The following is a 22,038-nucleotide window of genomic DNA, read 5'->3' as shown; positions in this document are numbered from 1 at the left end:
CTAAAATCTAACAGTTCCATTATCAATATAGAACTGAACCACAAAATAAGAGAGTGAGAGTGATAGTTGCCGTAAGAAGTGATTTGCATGAAACCCTACTTTATTCTCCAATTATTACTCTACATGGTTACAGGACAACCTGGCTGTTAATTGCCTGTGGTCTTTAAATATGCACTTCTTTCAGAAATAGACACTAATTATTAGATCTTGTTTTCTGTCTCACCCGAAGTTGCAAATGTCTAGGATATATATTTTTTTTAATTTGCAAGTCTAATTGTGTACAGACATAGTAAAACTGATCTCATTCTGAATACCATTCTGTTCTCTGAGATGTAAACTCTCAAAGATTGTGAACTTGGCTTTCAATTCTATATAAGTGTTTTATGTTCCCATCTCTTGACAAAAGCTGTATGTTTGCTATCAGAATGCTGGAGGAATTTTATCTTTTTAAAATGGAGAGGAATCTTTGCTTACGAGTTTTTTTTTTTTTTTTTTAAAAACCTACCTATTTCCCCACAGCCCGTTATAATTAAATATAATCAGAGATAACAACATCAAAGTAATATTAAATACTGGATATTCTCCTAATTGTACCAAGATAAGAATTTTTTTTCTGTTTGGGAGCTGCACTTGGACTTAGGCTAGGCACAAGATAGTTTGATTTGTGTCTTGGGCTCTCATTTCTTCAGACATCAGGGGCTGAATTAGGTAATAGATCCTGAAGTGGTGCTGGGCTTGTCCTGTCTTTAGGCCAGGCTTGGCAAGCCTGTATGTCTAAAGGGATCAAACTGGTAGGATGAAAGTGTCAAGCCAGTGAGTGGGAATCCTGGGCTAACAAGGGTGCATGAGTCCTGCCTAAGGGCAGCAGCCACTGTTCAGTTTCAGCAGATTGATCTCAGATAGAAATCTTAATGTTTATGTGAAATATAACAAATTTTTAATTTATATCATTTTTAAATTGAAGTATAGTTGACACAATATTATACTAGATTCAGGTATACAACATAGTGATTTGTTATAGATTATGTGCCAAATAACAGATATATGCCAACGTACAGATTATGTGCTAAAATTGCTACAGTATTGTATGTCGTATATAGTATGCCCATATTCCCTGTGTTTTACATTACATATCTGTGACTTATTTATTTTATAACTGGTAGTTTTTACCTCCTAATCCTCTTCACCTATTTCTACTATCCCCCCACCCGAACTATGGTGACCTGGGTATTTATCTGAAGGAAACAAAAACACTAATTCAAAATGATATATGCACTCCAGTGTTCACTGATGCATTATTTAACATAGCCGAGATGTGGAAGCAACCTGTGTCTACTGAAAGATGAATAAAGAAGATCTGGTGTATATATATACATACACACACACACACACACACACACACACACACACACACACATACAGAGTGAAATATTAGCCATAAAAAAAAGAATGAAATCTTCCCATTTGTGACAACACGGGTAGACCTGGAGAAAGAAAGTGGAAGTCACTCAGTCGTGTCCGACTCTTTGTGACTCCATGAACTGTAGCCCACCAGGCTCCTCTGTCCATGGAATTCTCCAGGCTAGAGTACTGGAGTGGGTGTCCCTTCCCTACTCCAGGGGCTCTTCCGCCCCAGGTGTTGAACCCTGGTCTCCCACAATGCAGGTGTATTCTTTACTGTCTGCGCCACCAGGGAAGCCCTAAAGGCTTGGAGGGTATTGTCCTAAGGGAAATTAGATAAGGACAAATATTGTATATTTTCAATTATATGTGACATCTAAAAAACATGAACAAATGTAGCAAAACAAACAGGCTCATAGATATGGAGAACAATTTTTAAATTGGATTGTAACTCATGCTTTCAAGAAAGTAGGGTGCTGACCAATTCACTGCAGTGGCTTATGGTCTTAGCACATGCTGTGTCTACTTCCATGTCTGGTATTGTCATCCAGCTAGTGCCTGTGAATCTTTCTTGACCTGATTTAGCGATTAAGCCTTCTCAGGTCTGGGTCAGGGATACCTCCTATGGCTCTTACAGCATTTTCTTTCTCTTTAATTTACTAAGTAGTAGTATAATTTTCTCTTTGTTTCGTCCACTAATCTCTAGACTCCTTGCGGGCCTCCACTACACACTGATTTCATGAGGGAGTATGCTGGTGAGTAAGGTGTCTTCTCCGGTGACTTAGGGCATGTTGCTTTTCCAAGGCTTCTCCCAGAATCTCAGGATCAGTCTTCTAATGGAGTCTGTCTCCCAGATTTCTGTTTAATCAAGCTGTCTTGATTAAACAGGCAGTTTATTAGCAGGTCTGGGAAAATTTGGAGTCCAGAGGCCTCATTTCTTAAAACGTGCTGCTACTTACTGCTACTGTTTTATTCCTGCTGATTTTCTCTTATTTCTCCTCAATCAACATATTTCTAGGGAAGGTAGAGTGCAGATGTGTTTTTGTGACTCAAAGCCATATGAAGCCCAAATGAGTCTTTCTCTTGTCATAATTATAAGGAGGGCCTTAGGCTGTGTTTACTGCCTCTAAAATAAACTTGGTGCTTAGCTTCTCAGTTGCAACACTTTCCAGCTTTTATGAAAAAAAAATAAACAAAAATAAAATGTTATTTTAAATGTAGTGTCAGAAATTAAATAAATTACCCTCAATAGTGCTGTATATTAAAAAAAAAAGTATTTTTGGAAGGACTATGCAGCAGAACCTCCACAACAGAACCATACTGAAAAAAAAAGCCCCCAAGCTTTCTGTTTTTGGCAACTGGTAATATCTCATCCTATTAAAACTATTTAGCCTGTTTCTTTATTTTTTTTTCTCAAATTATATGTAGAGTCACCAGTATTCTTGCCCGTAGAATTCCATGGACAGAGGAGTCCGGTGGCTACAGTCCATAGGGTCGCAGAGAGTCGACCATGCCTGAGTGACTAACACACGTGCACACACACTCACACACACACACACACACACACACACTGTGTTGCAGCAGTGTAAAAACTTAGTCTCTGTCGCCAGGCTGTGTAAGTTCAGTTCCTAGCTCTACCATGAACTAGCTGTATAATCTCAGGCCAGGGACTTAACTTCTGTGTCTCGGTTCCTCTTTCTGTACAATGGAGATCCTAGTAGTACCTAACTCAAAGAGTTATTGAGAGGATTAAATGAGTAAGAAGTAAAACCTTTATAATAATGCCTGGCACGTAATTGCTGTGTACATGGTTACTTATTTTTTAAGTCAAGTTTATTGAGGTATCATTTAGGGCATAATTTACATGCAGTAAAATTCACCCTTTATAATACACAGTTCTGTGAATTTTGACAAGAGCATATGGTCATATAACTACCACTACTGTGAAGATATAGAACATTTCTGTCATCCTCAAAAGCATACTCTCTGTTGTCAATTCCCCCCCATACCATTTCCAAACCCTGACAATCATAGGTCTGTTTTCTGACCCCATACTTTTGCTTTTACAGAATGTCATGTAAATGGATCGTGCCCTATATAGAACTCTGCGTCTCACTTCTTTCACTTGGCACAGGGATTGGCAACCTTTTCTGTAAAGGGCCAGGTAGTCCATCTTTTAGGTTTGCAGGCCTTACCATCTCTATTGCAAAAAATTCCATTCTGCTATCGCAGTCGTGCACTGCACATGAAAGATTGTGGGTGCCCATGTTCCAATAAAACTTTATTAAAATAAGTAGCAGCCACATTTGGGTGGAAAACCATAATTTGGCAGCCTGTGACTTAGCATAATGCTTTCAAGATCCATTCATGTCGCTACTATTAGAAGTGTTCTTTTTATTGCCAGTTCCAGCACATAGATGCACTAGAGTTTGTTTAGTCATTCACCAGTTGAAGAATGTTTTTACTAATTTTTGGAAATTTTAAATAAAACCACTGTAAATATTTGCCTATAGGTTTTTGTGTCAACACAGATTTTGATTTCTCTTGAGTAAATCACCTTGGCAGGGGGGATGTATGGTAAGTGTATGTTTACCTTTATTGTGTGTGTTCAGTTTCATCTGACTCTTTGTGACCCCATGGGCTGTAGCCTGCTAGGCTCCTCTGTCCATGGAATTTTCCAGGAAAGAATACTGGAGCAGGTTGCCATTTCCTACTCCAGCGGATCTTCCCAACCCAAGGATTGAACCTGCGTCGCCTGTGTCTCCTACATTGGCAGGCAGGTTCTTTACCACTAGTGCCACCTGGAAAGTCCCTAGAAACTCTCAAATTGTCTCCAAAATGTCTAGATTATTTTGTATTTCCATCAGCAATATAAGAGAGTTCCAGTTGTGTTGTATCACCACCAACCCTTAGTACTGTGCATTTCTTTGTTTTAAGTTACTCTGAAAAACTATGAATGATCTTAGAAACTAGCGTGAAGATACTTTACCTTCAATCTCATAATGAGTTGAAAGCTCTAGAAGGGTTTTACACATGGAAATGATGGAAATGACATGATTTGGGTTTTTAAATGATTACCCCAGCTGCAGTATGGAGAATGATTTGGAGAGAAGAATGTTAACTGTGTGAAGACCTGTTAGGAGAATATCATTTTAGTACAGAGTAATGGGAAGGTACCTGGATTGAAAGAGGGCAGTGAAGATGATGTCACTAGATGTGAGAATTCTTTAGGAGTTGGAATTTATAGAACTCAATGATTGATCAGATATGAGACTTAAGAAAGTGGCACAAGCAACTGGTTGTATAATGATGCCTTTACCAAGATGAGGAAAACTGATAGGGAAAAAGGTTTGGGGAAATAAACTGTATCAGTAGAATTTTGAGATATATGTGAGACAGTGAAATGGAGGTTTCATCTACGTAGTTTGGTATCCAGGTTCTGGAATAGAGGAACACAGTTGAGAGTCAGTGTGGTATACAACATATCTGATGATACGGAGAAAAATGAGATTCCCTAGAGTTATCAGTGAACTGAGAAGAGTGAATAGGCAGACCCGAAAGGAACCTCAGTGATTACAGTTGCACAGAAGACAGACATTCAAAGGAAAGTAGGAGAGAGTGGGTTCAAGAGCAGGAGGGAGAGAGAGAAAGAGAGGGTGTAAGAAGACGGTTCGTCTCAGGTAGTCGTCTTCCAGCTGATGAAGTGAGTGAATGTGCTGAGATGACAGCTGAAGTGCGGGATGACAAGTGCATATGGATTTTGCAGCATAACAGATATTGGTCAATGTTGGTGGTGGAGGTCATGACAGTGGTGCTGGTATTCACCTGAAAATCCATGTTAAACTGAGATGGGGAGTGAATAGGATGTGCTGTGCTAAGCTGCTTCTATGGGCTGTAGCCCACCAGGCTTGTCTGACTACAGGATTCTCCCGGCAAAAATATTAGAGTGGGTTGCCATGCCCTTCTCCAGGGGATCTTCCAGACCCAGGGATCAAACCCGTGCCTTTTAGGTCTCCTACATTGACAGGAGGGTTCTTTATCACTAATCCCACTTGGGAAGCCTGAATAGAAGGTGAGGTGGTAAAAAAAAGCAAGGGTATACAGATATTTCAGGAATTTTTAGGCTAAGTGATAGAACCATATATAAGAGACGTTTTTTACTGTTTGTTAAGATGAGACAGGTTAGAGTGTACCCTTGAGAAGGATGAGGCAGGGGACGAGGACAGGAGAAACAGCATAATCAGTGGAGAGATGGGCAAAAGGAATGTCCATCCCACCTAGTGTACTTGCTGAAGAGGTTCAGCTAACTTTAATATTCACCGGTAAACAGAGTAGAATGGGGGCTTTTCTAATGAACTCTACCGTAGTGGAGTCCTTATATTTATTTTTCAGCTATTTCTAGGAAACTTACCAAGCAGCAAATGTCAGCACAATTCTTTTGATGTGTGAAAATGCTCTAGCGGTTTAGTCACTTGTCAGTCTCATGTCCAAGTCGTATCCATCTGTCATGGCCCAGTTGAAACTCTCAAAAGAAAGACTCTCCCTCCCTAATCTGAATGGTCATAGCATGGTGCTTTTTTTTTTCTCCTTCTCTATTTTGTCATTTGTTCTTGTGTGTATTTACTGTGTGTATGTGTATGTGTATGTATATGTATATATTCTTCTCCTTAGATGAAAGGAGACAGAGACCATGACTGAAAGGCGTTATGTTCTCCCCAGTACCTAGCCTAGCTGGTTACATTTACTTAGCTTGCTACCTTAAAAGCAAATAAATATGAACATGGGGGAATGGTTATTAGCAGACAATTAGGAGGAGTTAAGTAAGGAAGCAGAAGATTTTTGTGGCTTGGAATCTGAATTAGTTACCTGAAAAATTATGGACCCTGATTATAACCTTTTGTTTTTATGATACCTAATAAAATATGTTTTGAACATTTCTTGTTCCCTGCTACTAAGGAATCTATTTAGCAATGATCCAACTCCTCTTTGGTGTAATTAATAGTTTACCAACTACTTTCATTTCATTATCCTATTCAGACTGAGAGTAAATCAGAGATATAGAGATAGAGACTTCATAGGGGATATATTCCATGTTGCAAAGGAAAAAAACCAAGGTCAGAGAGATAATTAGTTAAAAGTCCCTTTACTAGTAAACACAAGTGCTAAGACCAAAGGCAGGACTCTCCAGTTCTAATCCAGGTTTCTTTCAATGTACTCTGTGGCTTCTAGATTTATTTTTATAAAAATCCAATTGGCCTGATAATTATTTAATACAATTGTAAGGAGCAATGTGGTCTGCTTTATTTAAGTGAATTAAAAAGTCACTTATCATAACAATCTCTTGATCAGAGCTAAGATCACCTTTTATGGAAGAAGCTTGACTTATGGCTCAGAGCTTCAGACATAGCCCCTACTCCAGAATGAAAAGAAACATACCCTTAGGAATTGTGCTGCTGCTGTGATTTAAATAAGAGAATAAGAGTTCCGTATCTGTGGATAGCTAACTGTTAGAGCAACAGTGGCGAGCATTGTTCAAAACAGTGAATAAACCTAGTGTCAGCATTTTGGAGGAAAAAACAGATATTTACCTGTTTTTCTAAGCTTTTGACATTTTTTAAGACTAGTGTCATTCTTACGGACCACAGCCTGTCTAACTCAATGAAACTATGAGCCATGCCATGTAGCGCCACCCAAGACGGACAGGTCATGGTGGAGAGCAAACTGTGGAAAATCCTTAAAGAGAGCGGAATACCAGGCCTGTCTTTTGAGAAATCTGTATGCAGATCAGGAGGCAACAGTTAGAACTGGACATGGAACAACAGACTGGTTCCAAATAGGGAAAGGAGTATATGAAGGCTGTATATTGTCACCCTGCTTATTTAACTTATATGCAGAATGAATCATACAAAATGCCAGGCTGGATTAAGCACACACTGGAATAAAGATTGCTGGGAGAAATATCAATAACCTCAGATATGCAAATGACACCACCCTTATGGCAAAAAGTGAAGAAGAACTAAAGAACCTCTTGATCAAAGTGAAAGAGGAGAATGAAAAAGTTGGCTTAAAGCTCAACATTCAGAAAGCTAAGATCATGGCATCCAGTCCCATCACTTCATGGCAAACAGATGGGGAAACAGTGGAAACAGTGAAAGACTTTATTTTTGGGGCTCCAAAATCACTGCAGATGGTGACTGCAGCCATGAAATTAAAAGATGCTTGCTGCTTGGAAGAAAAGCTATGACCAACCTAGATAGCATATTAAAAAGCAGAGACATTACTTTGCCAACAAAGGTCCATCTAGTCAAAGCTATGGTTTTTCCAGTGGTCATGTATGGATGTGAGAGTTGGACTATGAAGAAAGCTGAGCACAGAAGAATTGATGCTTTTGAATTGTGGTGTTGGAGAAGACTCTTGAAAGTCCCTTGAACTGCAAGGATATCCAACCAATCCATCCTAAAGGAAATCAGTCCTGAATATTCATTGGAAGGACTGATGCTAAAGCTGAAACTCCAATACTTTGGCCACCTGATGAGAACTGACTCTGAAAAGACCCTGATTCTGGGAAAGATGGAAAGCAGGAGGAGAAGGGCACGGCAGGGGATGAGATGGTTGGGTGGCATCACTGACTCAATGGACATGAGTTTGAGTAAACTCTGGGAATTGGTGATGGACAGGGACGCCTAGTGTGCTGCAGTCCATGAGGTTTGCAAAGAGTTGGACATGACTGAGTGACTGAACTGAACTGAGCATCATTCTTGATTTAGGATGATAAGTTATAGTGTAATGAAAGAACTATTAATAGAAATAAAGAAGGTCATTATCCTTTAGGGGGACTATGGTCAGCTTTAATTATATTATTGTTAAACTTTTATAAATTGAAATAGTATGTATTAAATATATAATCTATAATTTTATGTTAAAGCATTTAATGGGGAAACCACTGACTAAAATCTTTTTTTTTTTTTGACAAAAATCTTTATATAATATTATTCCCATTGGCCATAGCTGATTATTAAGCTGGATAGTAACTTCTGTTGAACAGATTCTTTTTAATTGTACTAACTTAGAGGTCCCCAAACTCTAGAATGTATTTTTGTCAGGGAAGTTAAGGCGTTAAGAACATACACCTTTAAGAAATTGCAGAAAGGCATAAAGTGTTTTTTCTTCCTCCTTTCTACACTTTTAAATGTTATCTGAATGAATGGCTGCTACTAGGTAAAACATTTCCTTATGTTCTCCTATAAATTATCTCAGACAGGGTATTTGGGAATTGCTGTACCCTATGGAAAGTAATTGAACTTGGCTGGGTATGGAATCAAAACAATCAGTTGAGATAGCAAATCTGAAACCAGGTGTTCCACAGTTAAATAGCTATGATTCATGGGGAAAAAAAACCACAGAATCTTAAGGACTATTTCCTCCAAGGCAGTTGATTCTATCATTCCATGTGGACTATGGACTCTGGTCTAGCTCTGGTTATCATCTTCATTACAGGTCTCTCTCTCCCTTTTTTTCTTTAGTGTAATGTAAAATTTATTAAATTGGCGTTCCAGATGAACATCTGAAAATGGTCTCCTTTTATCTCAGGTGAACCTGGCCTTTGTTGAAGCAGCAGACTGCGTTTCAGAACCTGTTAACAGGGAGCCTCCCTCCAGAGAAGCTCAGATACTGACTTTGAAAAACACATCTGAGTTCGATGTACTTGTCATCGGAGGAGGAGCAACAGGAAGTGGCTGTGCCCTGGATGCGGTCACCAGAGGTGAGTCCTGGTGTGGATGGATGGAACGCAGGCAAAGGTTTCATCTTTCCTCCCGATGTAGACACAAACGTGCACTCAGGGCTGGAAAGGCACTTTACTACTGCATTTCTTCATTTTCCATTCTTTGTGAAGCACCTTCTCATTTTTTTTTTTTTTTATTAGTTGGAGGCTAATTACTTCACAACATTTCAGTGGGTTTTGTCACACATTGACGTGAATCAGCCATAGATTTACACGTATTCCCCATCCCGATCCCCCCTCCCACCTCCCTCTCTACCCGATTCCTCTGGGTCTTCCCAGTGCACCAGGCCCGAGCACTTGTCTCATGCATCCCACCTGGGCTGGTGATCTGTTTCACCGTAGATAATATACATGCTGTTCTTTCGAAACATCCCACCCTCACCTTCTCCCACAGAGTTCAAAAGTCTGTTCTGTATTTCTGTGTCTCTTTTTCTGTTTTGCATATAGGGTTATCGTTACCACCTTCTCATTTTTAAAATATAGGTACTTAGACAATTTTAAAATTAAATATAGTTTGTCTTTCACATTGAAATGGGTTTATTTAAAAAGAAAACTTTATATTCCTTTGAATTCATTGATTTGATATTCTGGTTAGTGTTTTTTTACTTAATAAAGTACATTTGTGTGAAATAAAAATATCTGTGTATCATTTAAAATCACATTTATGTCAGTGATTTGTCTTTAATAGAAAGATTTGCTAAAATGAATTAATCTATTAAAGTAATTCTTTTTGTTTCTCTATTAAAATCATCTCTTCCAGTGAAATATGGACTACAGTTTGCAAAACTCTAGTTTATGTGTAAAAAATGAAAAAGACCTGCTAACCTGTAGTTCTATCACTCTTTTAGTCAGTTTTAGGAAAGACTTTATGGGAAGTTCTTTCAACATGGCAACAGGATATATAAAGAAATAAATTTTAGTAGGGAACACCAGTGGTCTTACATATGGTATATTTAATGATTTGATTCTGTTGCCTGTGGTTATTAGTGTGGGGTTTGGAATCAAAGAAATATGGGTACATATTCTGACTCAGGTGCTTTATAAGATGTATATATGTACGTGCAGACATACACACATGCATACACATACACTTAAGCGAGTTACTTAATTTCACTACGTTTCTTCATCTTTCAAATAAGAAAAAAATACCTTCTGTTAATGATTGTTGTGAAGATTAAATGCATAATCATGAAGAAGAGTTAAAACATGGCTTGCCACACAAAACAAAAAATAGTAAATTATAGGCAGTATGATAGCTGACATTTATAACATGAAGGCAAAAGACTTTTAGAACCAGTCGTCCCGGAGAGATCATCCTTTCTGGTGTTCTTAGATACAGCACGTTGGGCTGGGTACTGCTGCAAGGAATTTTGACTCTGGATTATTTTAGATACTATGTAAGATTCAATATTCATTGCAGTTTCATACTCAGTGGTGATAATTTGTTACATGAAATAATTTTTATTAGATGAAGTTACTACCACATCCACTCTGGACTTACTTTGTGTATCTGATAGATTTTAATCTTTCATAAATGAAATAAATTTCATGAGATTAGGCACACCTAAGCAAAAAAATATCCTAGAGTTTACCAGGATTGCACAGGACCCTCACTTGAGATCTGAACCATGTAGACATCATAGCCTAGGTCCATTTTGTCACTTCCAGGTAATGGTAAATTCACAATATAAGCCCTGGATCCTATTCTGTTGCGTGGCAGACCCTGATTTTTATATAATTCTGTCTCCATCCATGGTTTATAATTTGAATTAGATTATCCTGGGGCACATTATGTCAGAGGGAAAGAATGGCTGAAGATCCCTCAAGGGATCTGAATTCACCTCTCTCCCCTGGGAGGCCTGGGAGAAAGAGTGGAAACAAGGGACACATTCCCTTATCATGGGAGATCTTGTCTGGGACTGCCCCAGTTGTCCTGGGACTACCCCAGAGGTTAGAAGTTACCAGATGACAATTTTCTGTGTCCAAGGGTGTCATTTTCCCAGTAGGATTCAGAAAAATAAGTTTCTTCAGGTTGCCACTTATATTCATGCTGTGTACTGAAATATATAGCAGTTCTTTTTCTTTCATTTCAAACAAATATTGGCTGAGTATTATGCATGCAATATTCAAGGTACTACATGTGAATACAAAGATGATTGATCCAGGCAGCACACGGTGGTTGCTCCCAGTTCTGTAGTTCTTGTGGGTGAAGACTGAGTTATCCTGTGTGCCTTGCAGAAGCTTCGGGGGCACTGTTGTATATGGATAAAGCAAGCTACTATTTAGCACAGGTAGAATTTTAATAGACCAAACTTGCTTGCTGAAAGTGTGCCAATCCGAGGGAACATGCGAAGGAACAATGTGTGTGGCAAACAACTGATGTTTCAGTTGGGAGCACCCAGGCTGTGTGGGGGAGGATATGAGAGAATTGTGGAAAGGCAGGAGTGGACCTGACCTACCAGGGAAAGGCCTTTGGACTTTACTCAAGGGGCCACTCTGATACTCTGAAGAGCGTTAGTGTTGAAGAAGGGGTAGACAATAAGGAAGAAGCATGCATGGGTATAAACTTTTAAGAGATCTAGACATATGACAAAGGACGAAACTTGCTGATATCATAGGATGTGAATAAGGGAGGCAATATGTCCAAGAATCGTTTTTTCTTTCACTTGTTTAAGATAGGCGCAATTTGAATATTTCTATAGACTCAGAAGGGAACCTTGATATTCAAATAATAGACAGCTGCAAGTGGACAAGGTCTTAGAAAACTACAAGGTATGGGCTAAGAAAGATGTATCTTAGCTTTGGCAGGACAGTAAGAAGCATTTCTCAGAGACAGAAACAAAGTGTAAGATAACATGGTAGGAATAGGGGTTGCTTTGCTCTGGTTAGGAAAGGATAGGTGTGCGTGTGTGTGTGTGTGTTCCCTTATGTGTCAGAGTTGGGGCAGAGAAAATACATGATAGGGTAGAATCCCAAAATGAGAACTGACTGGGTATCAATGATGAGAAGAAAATGAGAAAAGATTCTATGAAGGCAAGAAATTGTTTAAATGGAGACCTAGAACTAGAGGGAGGAAAGGGAAGTTGTAAAGTCAACTTCTCAAAGAATTAAGGTGGGTTACCAGATCGTGAGTGCAGTAGTAAAAAGGCAGCTATTAATTAAGTCCATTTTGTACCGTACCGCCTTTTGAAAAGTCTCACCTATATTTGCTTTTGCGAAATTTTTATATTTATATCTTTTGGAAAACATAGATAAGATCATACTGTAGTCATTACTTTGCAGTGTTACTTTCAAATATGTATATGGCATTCATTTTTGAATAATGATTCTTTAAGTTATTTCCAGTGTTTTGTTCTGCTTTTGGTATAATACTATTAGTGAGTCAACCACTAAACCAGTTCTGGGAATATAAAAACTAGTCAGATGTGGCCTTGCCCTTAAGGAATTTATTAGTATTTGTTGAACAAACATTTTTCCTTTGGACCGTAAAGAACATTAACTAGTACATTAGCATTTGATTGTGGGTGATGGTAGTGATGATGATGATGATTTTGAAAAGGTAAGAATTTTCAGAGCCACAATGTTAACAAGATTTTTAAAATACTTATAGGTAGTAACAGCTAAGACAATGATGTCCTTAAATACCTCCTAACATATCAATTGCTGTCTTTTTAAATAATCAACTGAATGTCTTATTTTATGTGTATGGAGTTGCAATTTATAAAAGTGATGGATAAATCATAGCTTGTGTGTGTGTTTATGCTTAGTCAGTCAGTCATGTCTGACTCTGCCACCTCATGGACTGTAACCCTCTTAGGCTTCTCTGTCCATGGGATTCTGCAGACAAGAATACTGGAGTCCAGGTCCAGGTTTGATGCATGAGACAGGGTGCTTGGGGCTGGTACACTGGGATGACCCAGAGGGATGGGATGGGGAGGGAGGTGGGAGGGGGGATCAGGATGGGGAACACATGTACACCTGTGGTGAATCCATGTCAATGTATGGCAAAACCACTACAATATTGTAAAGTAATTAGCCTCCAATTAAAATAAATAAATTTATATTAAAAACAAACAAAAAGAATACTGGAGTGGGTTGCCATTTCCTTCTCCAGGGGATCTTCCTGACCCAGGGATTGAACCTGTGTCTCTTGTGTCAGCAAGCGTATTTTTTACCACACTGCCACCTGGGAAGCCCAAATCCATAGTTTATATTTCCTTTATTATGCTGGTAGCCCTCTGAGGGTAGCATTTGTAATTAAAATGTATAGAGATGCTGAAGTCAATCTATATTTATCCTTTTACAACAATTTCTGATCATATCAGTAGCCCTCTGAAGTGTGAAATGATTGTGGGCATTTGGTTAATGAATTGTGCATTGTTGCTGTTCATTCATGGAATTTGCTCTTTTATTATATTTGATGCTTCACTTAACAACAAATTTTGCTTTCTCTGCATTTGATATGTTTTTACCAAATTATTCCTGATTGTATCCATTAATCTTTAGTCACATTTGACAAAAATAAATTACTGTGATCTTTTAAAGTTACCAGTAATAATTAGATTTTTCAGGACATCAAAGTTTTGGGGGAACTGCTAGATGTTAAAGGGCTTGTATAAAAATGTTTGCACAAGGTTTTTGATGAAATACTGTGCCCAAATGAGATTTTGTTAATGAATAAACAAAGACCATAGAAGGAAGGGAAAAAATCTTGAGGTTTTCATAATGAACATTTATTTGCATTGTTACCATCTGCATTTTCTTGGGAATCAATTTTCATTCGTTTCATTTGGGAATATTATTTGATAAACATAATATGCACAATTCTCCTCACGTTCTTGGGCAGGTCTCTAGGATCGATAGAAATTGCTTCTCTGTTTAACACCTCTGTGGCCAGTCCCTGAACAAGAGCACAACCTAGAAGCATGGGGATACAAGCCGCCAAAAGAGAGCTGGAATGATGAGAATCTGATATAGTCACCCCCTCAGAGGGCTTCAAGATGTTTCTTTTTCAGCTCTTTTTGTTCTTTTATGTGACTACCTGTATGTATCAGGGATCAACTAGTACCGTTCTGGTTTAAAATTTTGTTTGTAAACGTAACTTTTATGACTTCAATTCAGATTCCAGAAAATACTGCCCTTGTTAGAAGAAAACATTAATTGTAGTTCTCCTGTTTAAAAATGTATATATACTTCTAGCTTATGAATGGTGCCTGGCTAATAATTCCTGAATTCTCACTACAGCTCCTTCAAGTCTAAGAGTATAGGATAGCAAGTAAGGACAAAGGCTATGAGATTAGAACAGAGTGGGATCAGTCAGCTTCATCATTTACTAGCTCCATGAACTTCAATTAAGTGTCTTGACCTATGTGGACAGCCTGAAGGTTCTCAGACATAATGGAGGATAACAACAGTCTTCTGCATAAATAAAGATTTGTGAAAAGCAGGAGGTATGAGCATTGCAGTTAAAAAAAGATGCACATAGGGAGAGCCACGGAAGATACTGCATTCTGGGAATTACAAACCTGCACCCCCTCACCCTCTTCCACCACCGCCCTATTTTAGGACAGTAGAATTGCAGCAGATGAAAGTTTGCTGTTTCCTGGACATTGCTAATTAGACTAGGTTGCAATTGCTACTAATCTGGAAATTTGATGTAATTCAGTGATTACATTAGAGTGACTGTCTTTGTCAGGAGTGGGGTGGGGAGGATTAGAGAAACTGTACCAGAGCTATTTGGAAAAATTAGACTTTGAGATTTACTACATTAATTTTGAAAAGGAATTATGATAAAGGAGATAGAGCTCTGTCAATATTGAAGTGTATTCTAAAGCTACTTTAAATAAAATAGTTTGCAAAAAAAATAAGAAAGACCAGTGGAACAAAAGTTAAGAGGCTAGAAATAGATCTGAATACATAAAATTTAGGATATGTTAAAGACAGCATTTCATATTTGTAATTATTGGTTATTTAATAAGTGTTGTTGAAGTGTGCACTTTCTGAAATTTATGCTTATATTTACATATATATTTATGTATATTTATATTCTATTTATCATGCTCTCTGTGAACCAAGGATTTAACAGTAAAACACCACAAACCTATTAGAAGAAATTTTTAAAAAATGGAGTAAGAAAGAATGTTTTTAAGCATGACATCAGTGAAAGCATTTTCTTTTGGAAAATCCTGTTTAAACTTGATTTCATAAAAGTTAAAATTTATCCATATAAATTTAATATATGTTATATTAAATGTAATATATATTAATATAAATGTAATTTATATATTATATTAAATGTAAATATGTTTAATAATAATATAATGTACTATTTTTACACTTCCCTGGTGGCTCAGATGGTAAAGAATCTGCCTGCAATGCAGGAGATCTGGGTTCAGTCTCTGGGTTAGGAAGATCCCCTGGAGGAGGGCATGGTAACCCACTCCAGTATTCTTGCCTGGAGAATCCCATGAACAGAGGAGCCTGTCAGGCTACAGTCCATGGGGTTGTAAAGAGTCAGACCCCACTGAGTGACTAAGCACAGCAATATATTATATATATATAATAAATATAATAAGCACCTGTGCAATGAAAAATACCATAACAGAATTTGTTTTATATTATTTTTAGCTTTTCTATATCCTTTTGTTTTACTGTGTCTATGATACAATACAAATAGCAGGATTTTTCTTTATTTTTTTTAGTGTTTGATAGAATCTATGTTTCAGTAGGTATGTTTGGTCCATCTCCATTGATTTGAAGGCCATGTGCTTTTAGTTGTATTTTTCACCTTACATCTTTCTTTCGTTTTGTTTTATTTTTCTCCATTTCCTTCTTTCCTTCCTCCTTTTTAAATCAGCTTTGTATCACTCTCTGTTTCCATACATTAAACTCTACAGATATAGTTACTGCCCCCTTCAAGTCCCCCCAGAGACTTTTCCCAGAACCAAATCAAGGCTTCGGGCCCTGTTATGATCTCAGACATCTTGCAGACCGTCTCCCAGCCAGCTGTGGTGCCCTGGCCCAGATCTCCCCTCCAGGCTGGGTCCCTCTTCCTGCCTCCCGGGCGTGTCCCAGGAGATGGTCCACAGCACCAGGCAGTGGTCAGCAGCCCCTTCTTCAGTCCTGGCGTTCCAGCACTGGTCTGCCTTCTTCCTCTCTCCCTACCTCTTGCCTTTCAGGAACTGAAATCTTGGTTACTTGTGTCAGTTTCTAGACCCAAATTCCACCAAGACAGAGGCTTGGATCCAACTACTCTGCTCTGGGTTTCACTACATCTGTGGTTCATGAGGTGTTTATTTTTGAGGCAACCATGCCTTAAACATATGTGTGTGTGTGTACATACATATATGTATATATACACATACATGTAAAAATATATGTAAAATTTTCTCTGTGTTTGGAGAAGAGTTTAAAGCTAAACTTACAGTGCCATATTGATCAAAATTTTACTTATAGCAGTATTTATTAGCCAAATGAGTGTAGTTTTGTTTAATAAATTGGTTCCATTCAGTTATCCAGAGAGGTTTATAAGTATTTACAGGGAAATGGCTAAAATGTATTGTAAATTGAAAAACAAGTTGTGCAAAATGAGTTTGTTAATTTGTTTTTGAAGCAAAAAAATACACAGGTTTACAAGCATAGGAAGTTTTTTGTAGAATATATGGGATGTTTTTAAGAGTTAAAATTAGTTATGTCTGGATTTTGTAAATAGGAAACCAGCAGTGTATTATTCTCTCTTTTCCTAATTTTATATTGTTTGGATAGTCCTTCTCTCTTTGAACATTGGCTGGTTTTATGATAAATGAGTAAAAAGAGAAAGCAACATCAGCAACTTCCTTATTCCCCTGAAATTGTATCGCTATTGTTGTTGAGTTGCTAAGTCATGTCTTGTCCTTTGTGACCCCGTGGACTGCAGCATGCCAGGCTCCTCTGTCCTCCACTATCTCCCAGAGTTTGCTCAAATTCATGTCCATTGAGTCAGTGATGCTATCTAACCATTTATGTATAACTATAACTATAATTAATGTTATAGCTTAATACATTTTTGTGCCTCCATCATCAAGTGTGTGTGTGTGTGTGTGTGTGTGTGTGTGTGTGTGTTTGTGCATATGTGTGTAAGGAGCACAAAGTATGTTAATGACATGTTCTAACTTAACAAATATCTTCATTAATGGTGTATCTGTTTCTAATATAAAAATAGAAATAGGTATAATAACCAATCCAATTTATATAGCTCTGTATAATGTTAGCATTTACTGTTAGAAAACACTAGGCTTAAAGCATAGAATCCTGATCATGAAGATTAACAAGCCAGGATTGCTTTACAGCTTTACAGAAGTGTTATTTTTTAAAGGAATTTATCCTTCATATAAAATATGCAGCCTTTGGGTTGGTCACTTTTCTTATTAATTCCAATGGCTTTCTGAAATCCAAAATAAGTGCCCAAAGCTTTTCTAAAGAAAGATAAACTTCCTTTTCCTTAAATGACATCATTTTTCCTTCATGGAGCATGTGGCTTTAATAACTATGTTTATGGTACTAATGTACAGAGTGTCTGTACTTTTTGATTTGTGTGTTATTACCTGGGTGCCTCTGATAGTTATTTCATAGCTATTACACTGCTCCTTTTATATAAAAACAGTTAAATAATGCCATATCTGAAAACTTACTATAATGAAATAAAGATGCAGAGAGTTTAAATGAAAATATAATCTTGCAGTACTGTGGTATTGAAGGTAGGAAATAACCCAAATGTTCAGAAATAGGGAACTGAATAAATAAATCATTGTAAATATTTAATGTATTACTATTCACATGTTAGAAATGAAATTATAGAAAAATATGTATTGACATGGAGAGATGTTTACAATAAACAATGTTAAATGAAAAAAATGGAATGTATTATACAATTCTATTTTGATAAAAATGTGCATATGTGATTATATACATGCACAGAAAATGTGAACATTTAAACACCCAAATGTCAACTGTGGTTATCTTTGAATGGTGTGATTACAGGAGAGTTTTATTTTGTTCTCTTTACTTCTCTGCATTTATTATATTGAGCATGTTTGCATGCATAATAAGATAATCAGTAAAAGGTATTAAAATATACTTCTGTTCTGTTTCATGTTGTGAAAGTTAAATGTCGTACCGTTCTTCCCCTTAGATGGTAATCTTCCCTCTAAATTCATCCAACTCTCTTGATCCATGAATTGGTTTAGTTGGAGGTGCCTAGTAGCTAGACATTCTCACTCAGAGAAGAAAAGGCAAATCTGTAATGAGCTGTGTTTAATTCATATCCCTGGCCATACCTTGAAGATACAATTTTAACTTCAGAGGTGGGTAAAGATGACTGAAAAGTAGATTTCAAGTTCACTTTTTTCTGCTGCTGTAACTAAGCTTGTTATTCCACATAAGAGTTTCAAAGTAATCTCCCTCCAAATATTAATACTTTACCACTACCATGAAATTCATGTGAATACCTACTTAGAGCAATCAATTATAAAAACAAAAAATTGAATAATCATACCACTCCCAAATGTTTGGGTTCAGCTCAGCAGTGATAGAATATATTGGTTTCCATAAAAAGCAACTTCTGGAAAGAGACAAAAAAAAAGCTATTCCTCATAAAATCTTGAACAAGTTTAGTGAATTATTGTAAATGTACAGAGGCCAGCCCTTCACTGCTGTTCATTCTTTCCACTCGGAGAAAAGATCTTCCCTGGTGCTTTAGATCCACAGCCAGGCACAGTTACTGGAAGCCTTGGGTGCATTATTTTTGACCTTCTTCAAATTTAATTACTTCACCTAAGATCCAAAATGTTAGCGCTGAATGTCGCTTATAAGTAGTGTTCATTCTCTCTGAGACGATAAAACAGCACTCTCTCATCACTTTCTTGCTTTACACTGGAGAAAAAAAAAAAACTAGTTAAATTTTTTATTTCAGATTGGTGGGGGAAAAAAGTTTGAATTCTTGAGAGGTGAAACAAAAGGAACACCTTAGGTAATGGAACCATGCAAGATCACTATAAGGCTTTACAAGATTTCATTGTCTTTGCTGCCATCAGCTAATCTAAGGAAGAAGCAGTTCTAACTACTAATAATGTCTTGATTTTGCATTACTTTCCTCCATCCTCATTCCATCGTTCTCATGCAACAAAAACGAGAAATCCAGAACATTTAGCATAAAAGCAGTTGAAAACGTTGAAATGTTTTCTTAGAGTCTCTTTTCCCCCCTTGTTTTTGAGGTTCTGAAAACTTTTGGTAATACTTTCCTTCAGGTTACATGATGCTTTAATATTTATCAACTTGGCTGTAACTTCATAAATATTAAATTTTTTGTTTTTTGTTGCTTGGAGTTTTTTGGGGTTTTTTGCTCTGGAAGGAGCAGTATCATTTCTCTCAGTGGCATTGATGATATGCCACTGGAAATAATGGAATAAGATAAAAACAGCCTGTTTTGACAGAGAAGCCCATTTTAACTTTTGTTGGTATTCACTAGGGTTTCTCACATAAGTACATGTGAGTAACTTTTCTAAATGTCCAATTCTCGCAAAAGCAGTTTTGAGGCTTTTAAGTGTTAGCTGTCACTTAAATATCCTGAAATATCCTCCTAAGATGGCTTGCTCATTTCTAGAGTAGTTCCCGGCCTCACACTGTGTCAGTTTGGGAAAGAAAAAAAAATCCATCCTGATAACACAGCCCATAAAATTAATTCTCTCTTCACATTACTCTCCAGTTACCATCTTCTGCCTTGTGAGGTGAACTCTGTATCGCCCCACTCCTGCTGTGGGGTCCTCTTGATGTCTCTCAGTGAGAAGCAGACCCTACATCACCTGGGCTGTTTCAGTCATCTGCATTCTTCTGCTTAAGCTGATCTCTGCTGATGATAACTCCTTTCCACCTCCCTCCACCCATTTGAACACGTCCTCCCCTCTAGACTCAGTCTTTCTCCAAGATCCCGCCCCTGACACAATTAAAAAAAAAAAAAAAATCCACCTTGGCAGTAGTTATTGTTCACACAGGGAATTGTTGCGGTGACCCAAGGATGAAAGAGCAGAGGCACACTAGCTTTTGCCAACAACAGGGAAGGGACTCAGAATTTCTGTACATTCAGTCCTTCATGGCCCTCAGTCAGAATCCGGATCTGAGGAGCTCATGCCACTCATGCCACATATGTCTTTCTGTTGCCTCCTGCCCCCACCCCCCGCCCCAGATCAGATTTCCTAGACAACCCATACTTGACCTTTCATAGCCACATGATCTCTAGGAAAGGATTCTGAGGTTCCTTTTGGTCCAGGCCTTTCTCTTATATTCAAAAGCCTGAAGGATCAGAAACTCTCCTAACATTCTAAAGAATCCCCCTCTAACTATGTTTCTCTCTCAGGTGGGGAGGGAACCAAGCTTCCCCGATTCCTGAACATCCTACAGAATTCCCTTCTAACTACTCCAGTTTCTCAGGGTGGGGAAGGACCAAGCTTCCCCGACTCCTGCAAATTCCCTTAACCCTTCAGATTCTTCTGATGGGACAAAGACCTCACTTCCCACCAGAGGGACAATCCAAGATTTTTATCAGCTGATCTGCCCCTGATGTCAGAGTCAATTTGAGCGCTATTTGGTCTATATTTCAGCTATAAAACTATGACTACAGAAAGGAAAGATGACTTTTATGACACAGGATGGCCATGATACTCTTTAGACTCCGGAGAAAACTGGTTAAACTGAAATTTTTTTCTTGGAAACTGCAAAACTGATTCTTTTTGCATATGCAGTTAAAAACAACTAGCTTGTTAAAAGGCCTGCCTAGGGAAAAGCTTGACCTTAACCCTTTCCATGTCCTTGTTGCCTGAGACCTCAGCCTTGGGCAAATTCAGTTCAGTTCATTTCAGTTCAGTCGCTCAGTCGTGTCTGACTCTGCGACCCCATGGACTGCAGCACGCCAGGTTTCCCTGTCCATCACCAACTCCTGGAGCCTACTCAAACTCATGTCCATCGCATCAGTGATGCCATCCAACCATCTCATCCTCTGTGGGCAAATTAGAACTTCAAAAAAAAGGGGTGGGGGATCACAGAGACATTTTAAATCTCAAGTGGAAAACTATGAGATCTCTGTCTGTCTATCTGGATTTATGTATGCCTCAGTTTGTGTCTTTTGGGGTTTGTTTTTTATAATATTGATGAAGTTGTAAATGAGTTCTAATTTAAGTGGCCTAAAGAAAAGTAAGTGCTTAGAAATCAGACAATTCTAAATGCAAGAGAAGTAACCTAAAGGAATTTCAGATTCACGTGAACTGGGAAATATTCAATATTAAATAACTAGTATTAATGTTTGTTTGCTAATCTAATATAGACATGTCTAAGAGTCATTAACATTAAGCATAATATTTTCATTGTACCTAGGTTTATTATAAGTTATATATATCTGTTGCAAGTTTGTCAGCAAGGAAAGTACCTCGAGTGAAGAGACCTCAAAAAAAAAAAAAATAAATGAAATATGAGCTTTTAGATAAACTCTATTAAGAATAATTATCCTTTAGAAATTTCTGTCTAAAACAGTCTCTCTAGCTTTTGGTAATCTGAATTTCTATGGTTGTGCTAAACTAAGTAACAGAAGTTTATTGAATAGCTAGGTCATTTTCAAATAAAATACGATTCTGAAACATTCATTATTGAACACTAACTTCCTCTTAAGGAGGAACTAGAGATTTTGGACTATTAATGAATAATGTTTGATGCCATCCAGAGATGTTCTCTAGAATTTTTTTTTTATAAATTATCACTGATATTTATGGTCACCAATCTATAGAATGCTAATATAAAGGTCAATTCTTGGTTTGTTAAGGAAAATAGGA

At 37.6% G+C, this 22,038-nt stretch overlaps 1 protein-coding gene across 4 annotated transcripts in view; it reads left to right on the top strand.

Annotated features, from left to right (window-relative positions):
• The window catches only part of GPD2 (glycerol-3-phosphate dehydrogenase 2), a 144,262-nt gene that overhangs the window by 45,704 nt on the left and 76,520 nt on the right, over positions 1–22,038 (top strand). For 3 of the 4 annotated variants that reach the window (XM_061135799.1, XM_061135796.1, XM_061135797.1), the window contains one exon: positions 8,992–9,163. In XM_061135799.1, the coding sequence (XP_060991782.1) occupies positions 8,992–9,163 (172 nt within the window). Of the gene's footprint in view, positions 1–2,133; positions 2,157–8,991; positions 9,164–22,038 lie in introns of those variants that run through there. The other variant, XM_061135798.1, reaches the window with a different exon arrangement.

The sequence above is a fragment of the Dama dama genome, chromosome 33 (genome assembly GCF_033118175.1).
Source record: "Dama dama isolate Ldn47 chromosome 33, ASM3311817v1, whole genome shotgun sequence".
In the NCBI taxonomy this organism is placed as follows: domain Eukaryota; kingdom Metazoa; phylum Chordata; class Mammalia; order Artiodactyla; family Cervidae; genus Dama; species Dama dama.
The sequence above is the reverse complement of the archived record's forward strand: the minus strand, read 5'-3'. Positions and strand labels throughout refer to the sequence as shown.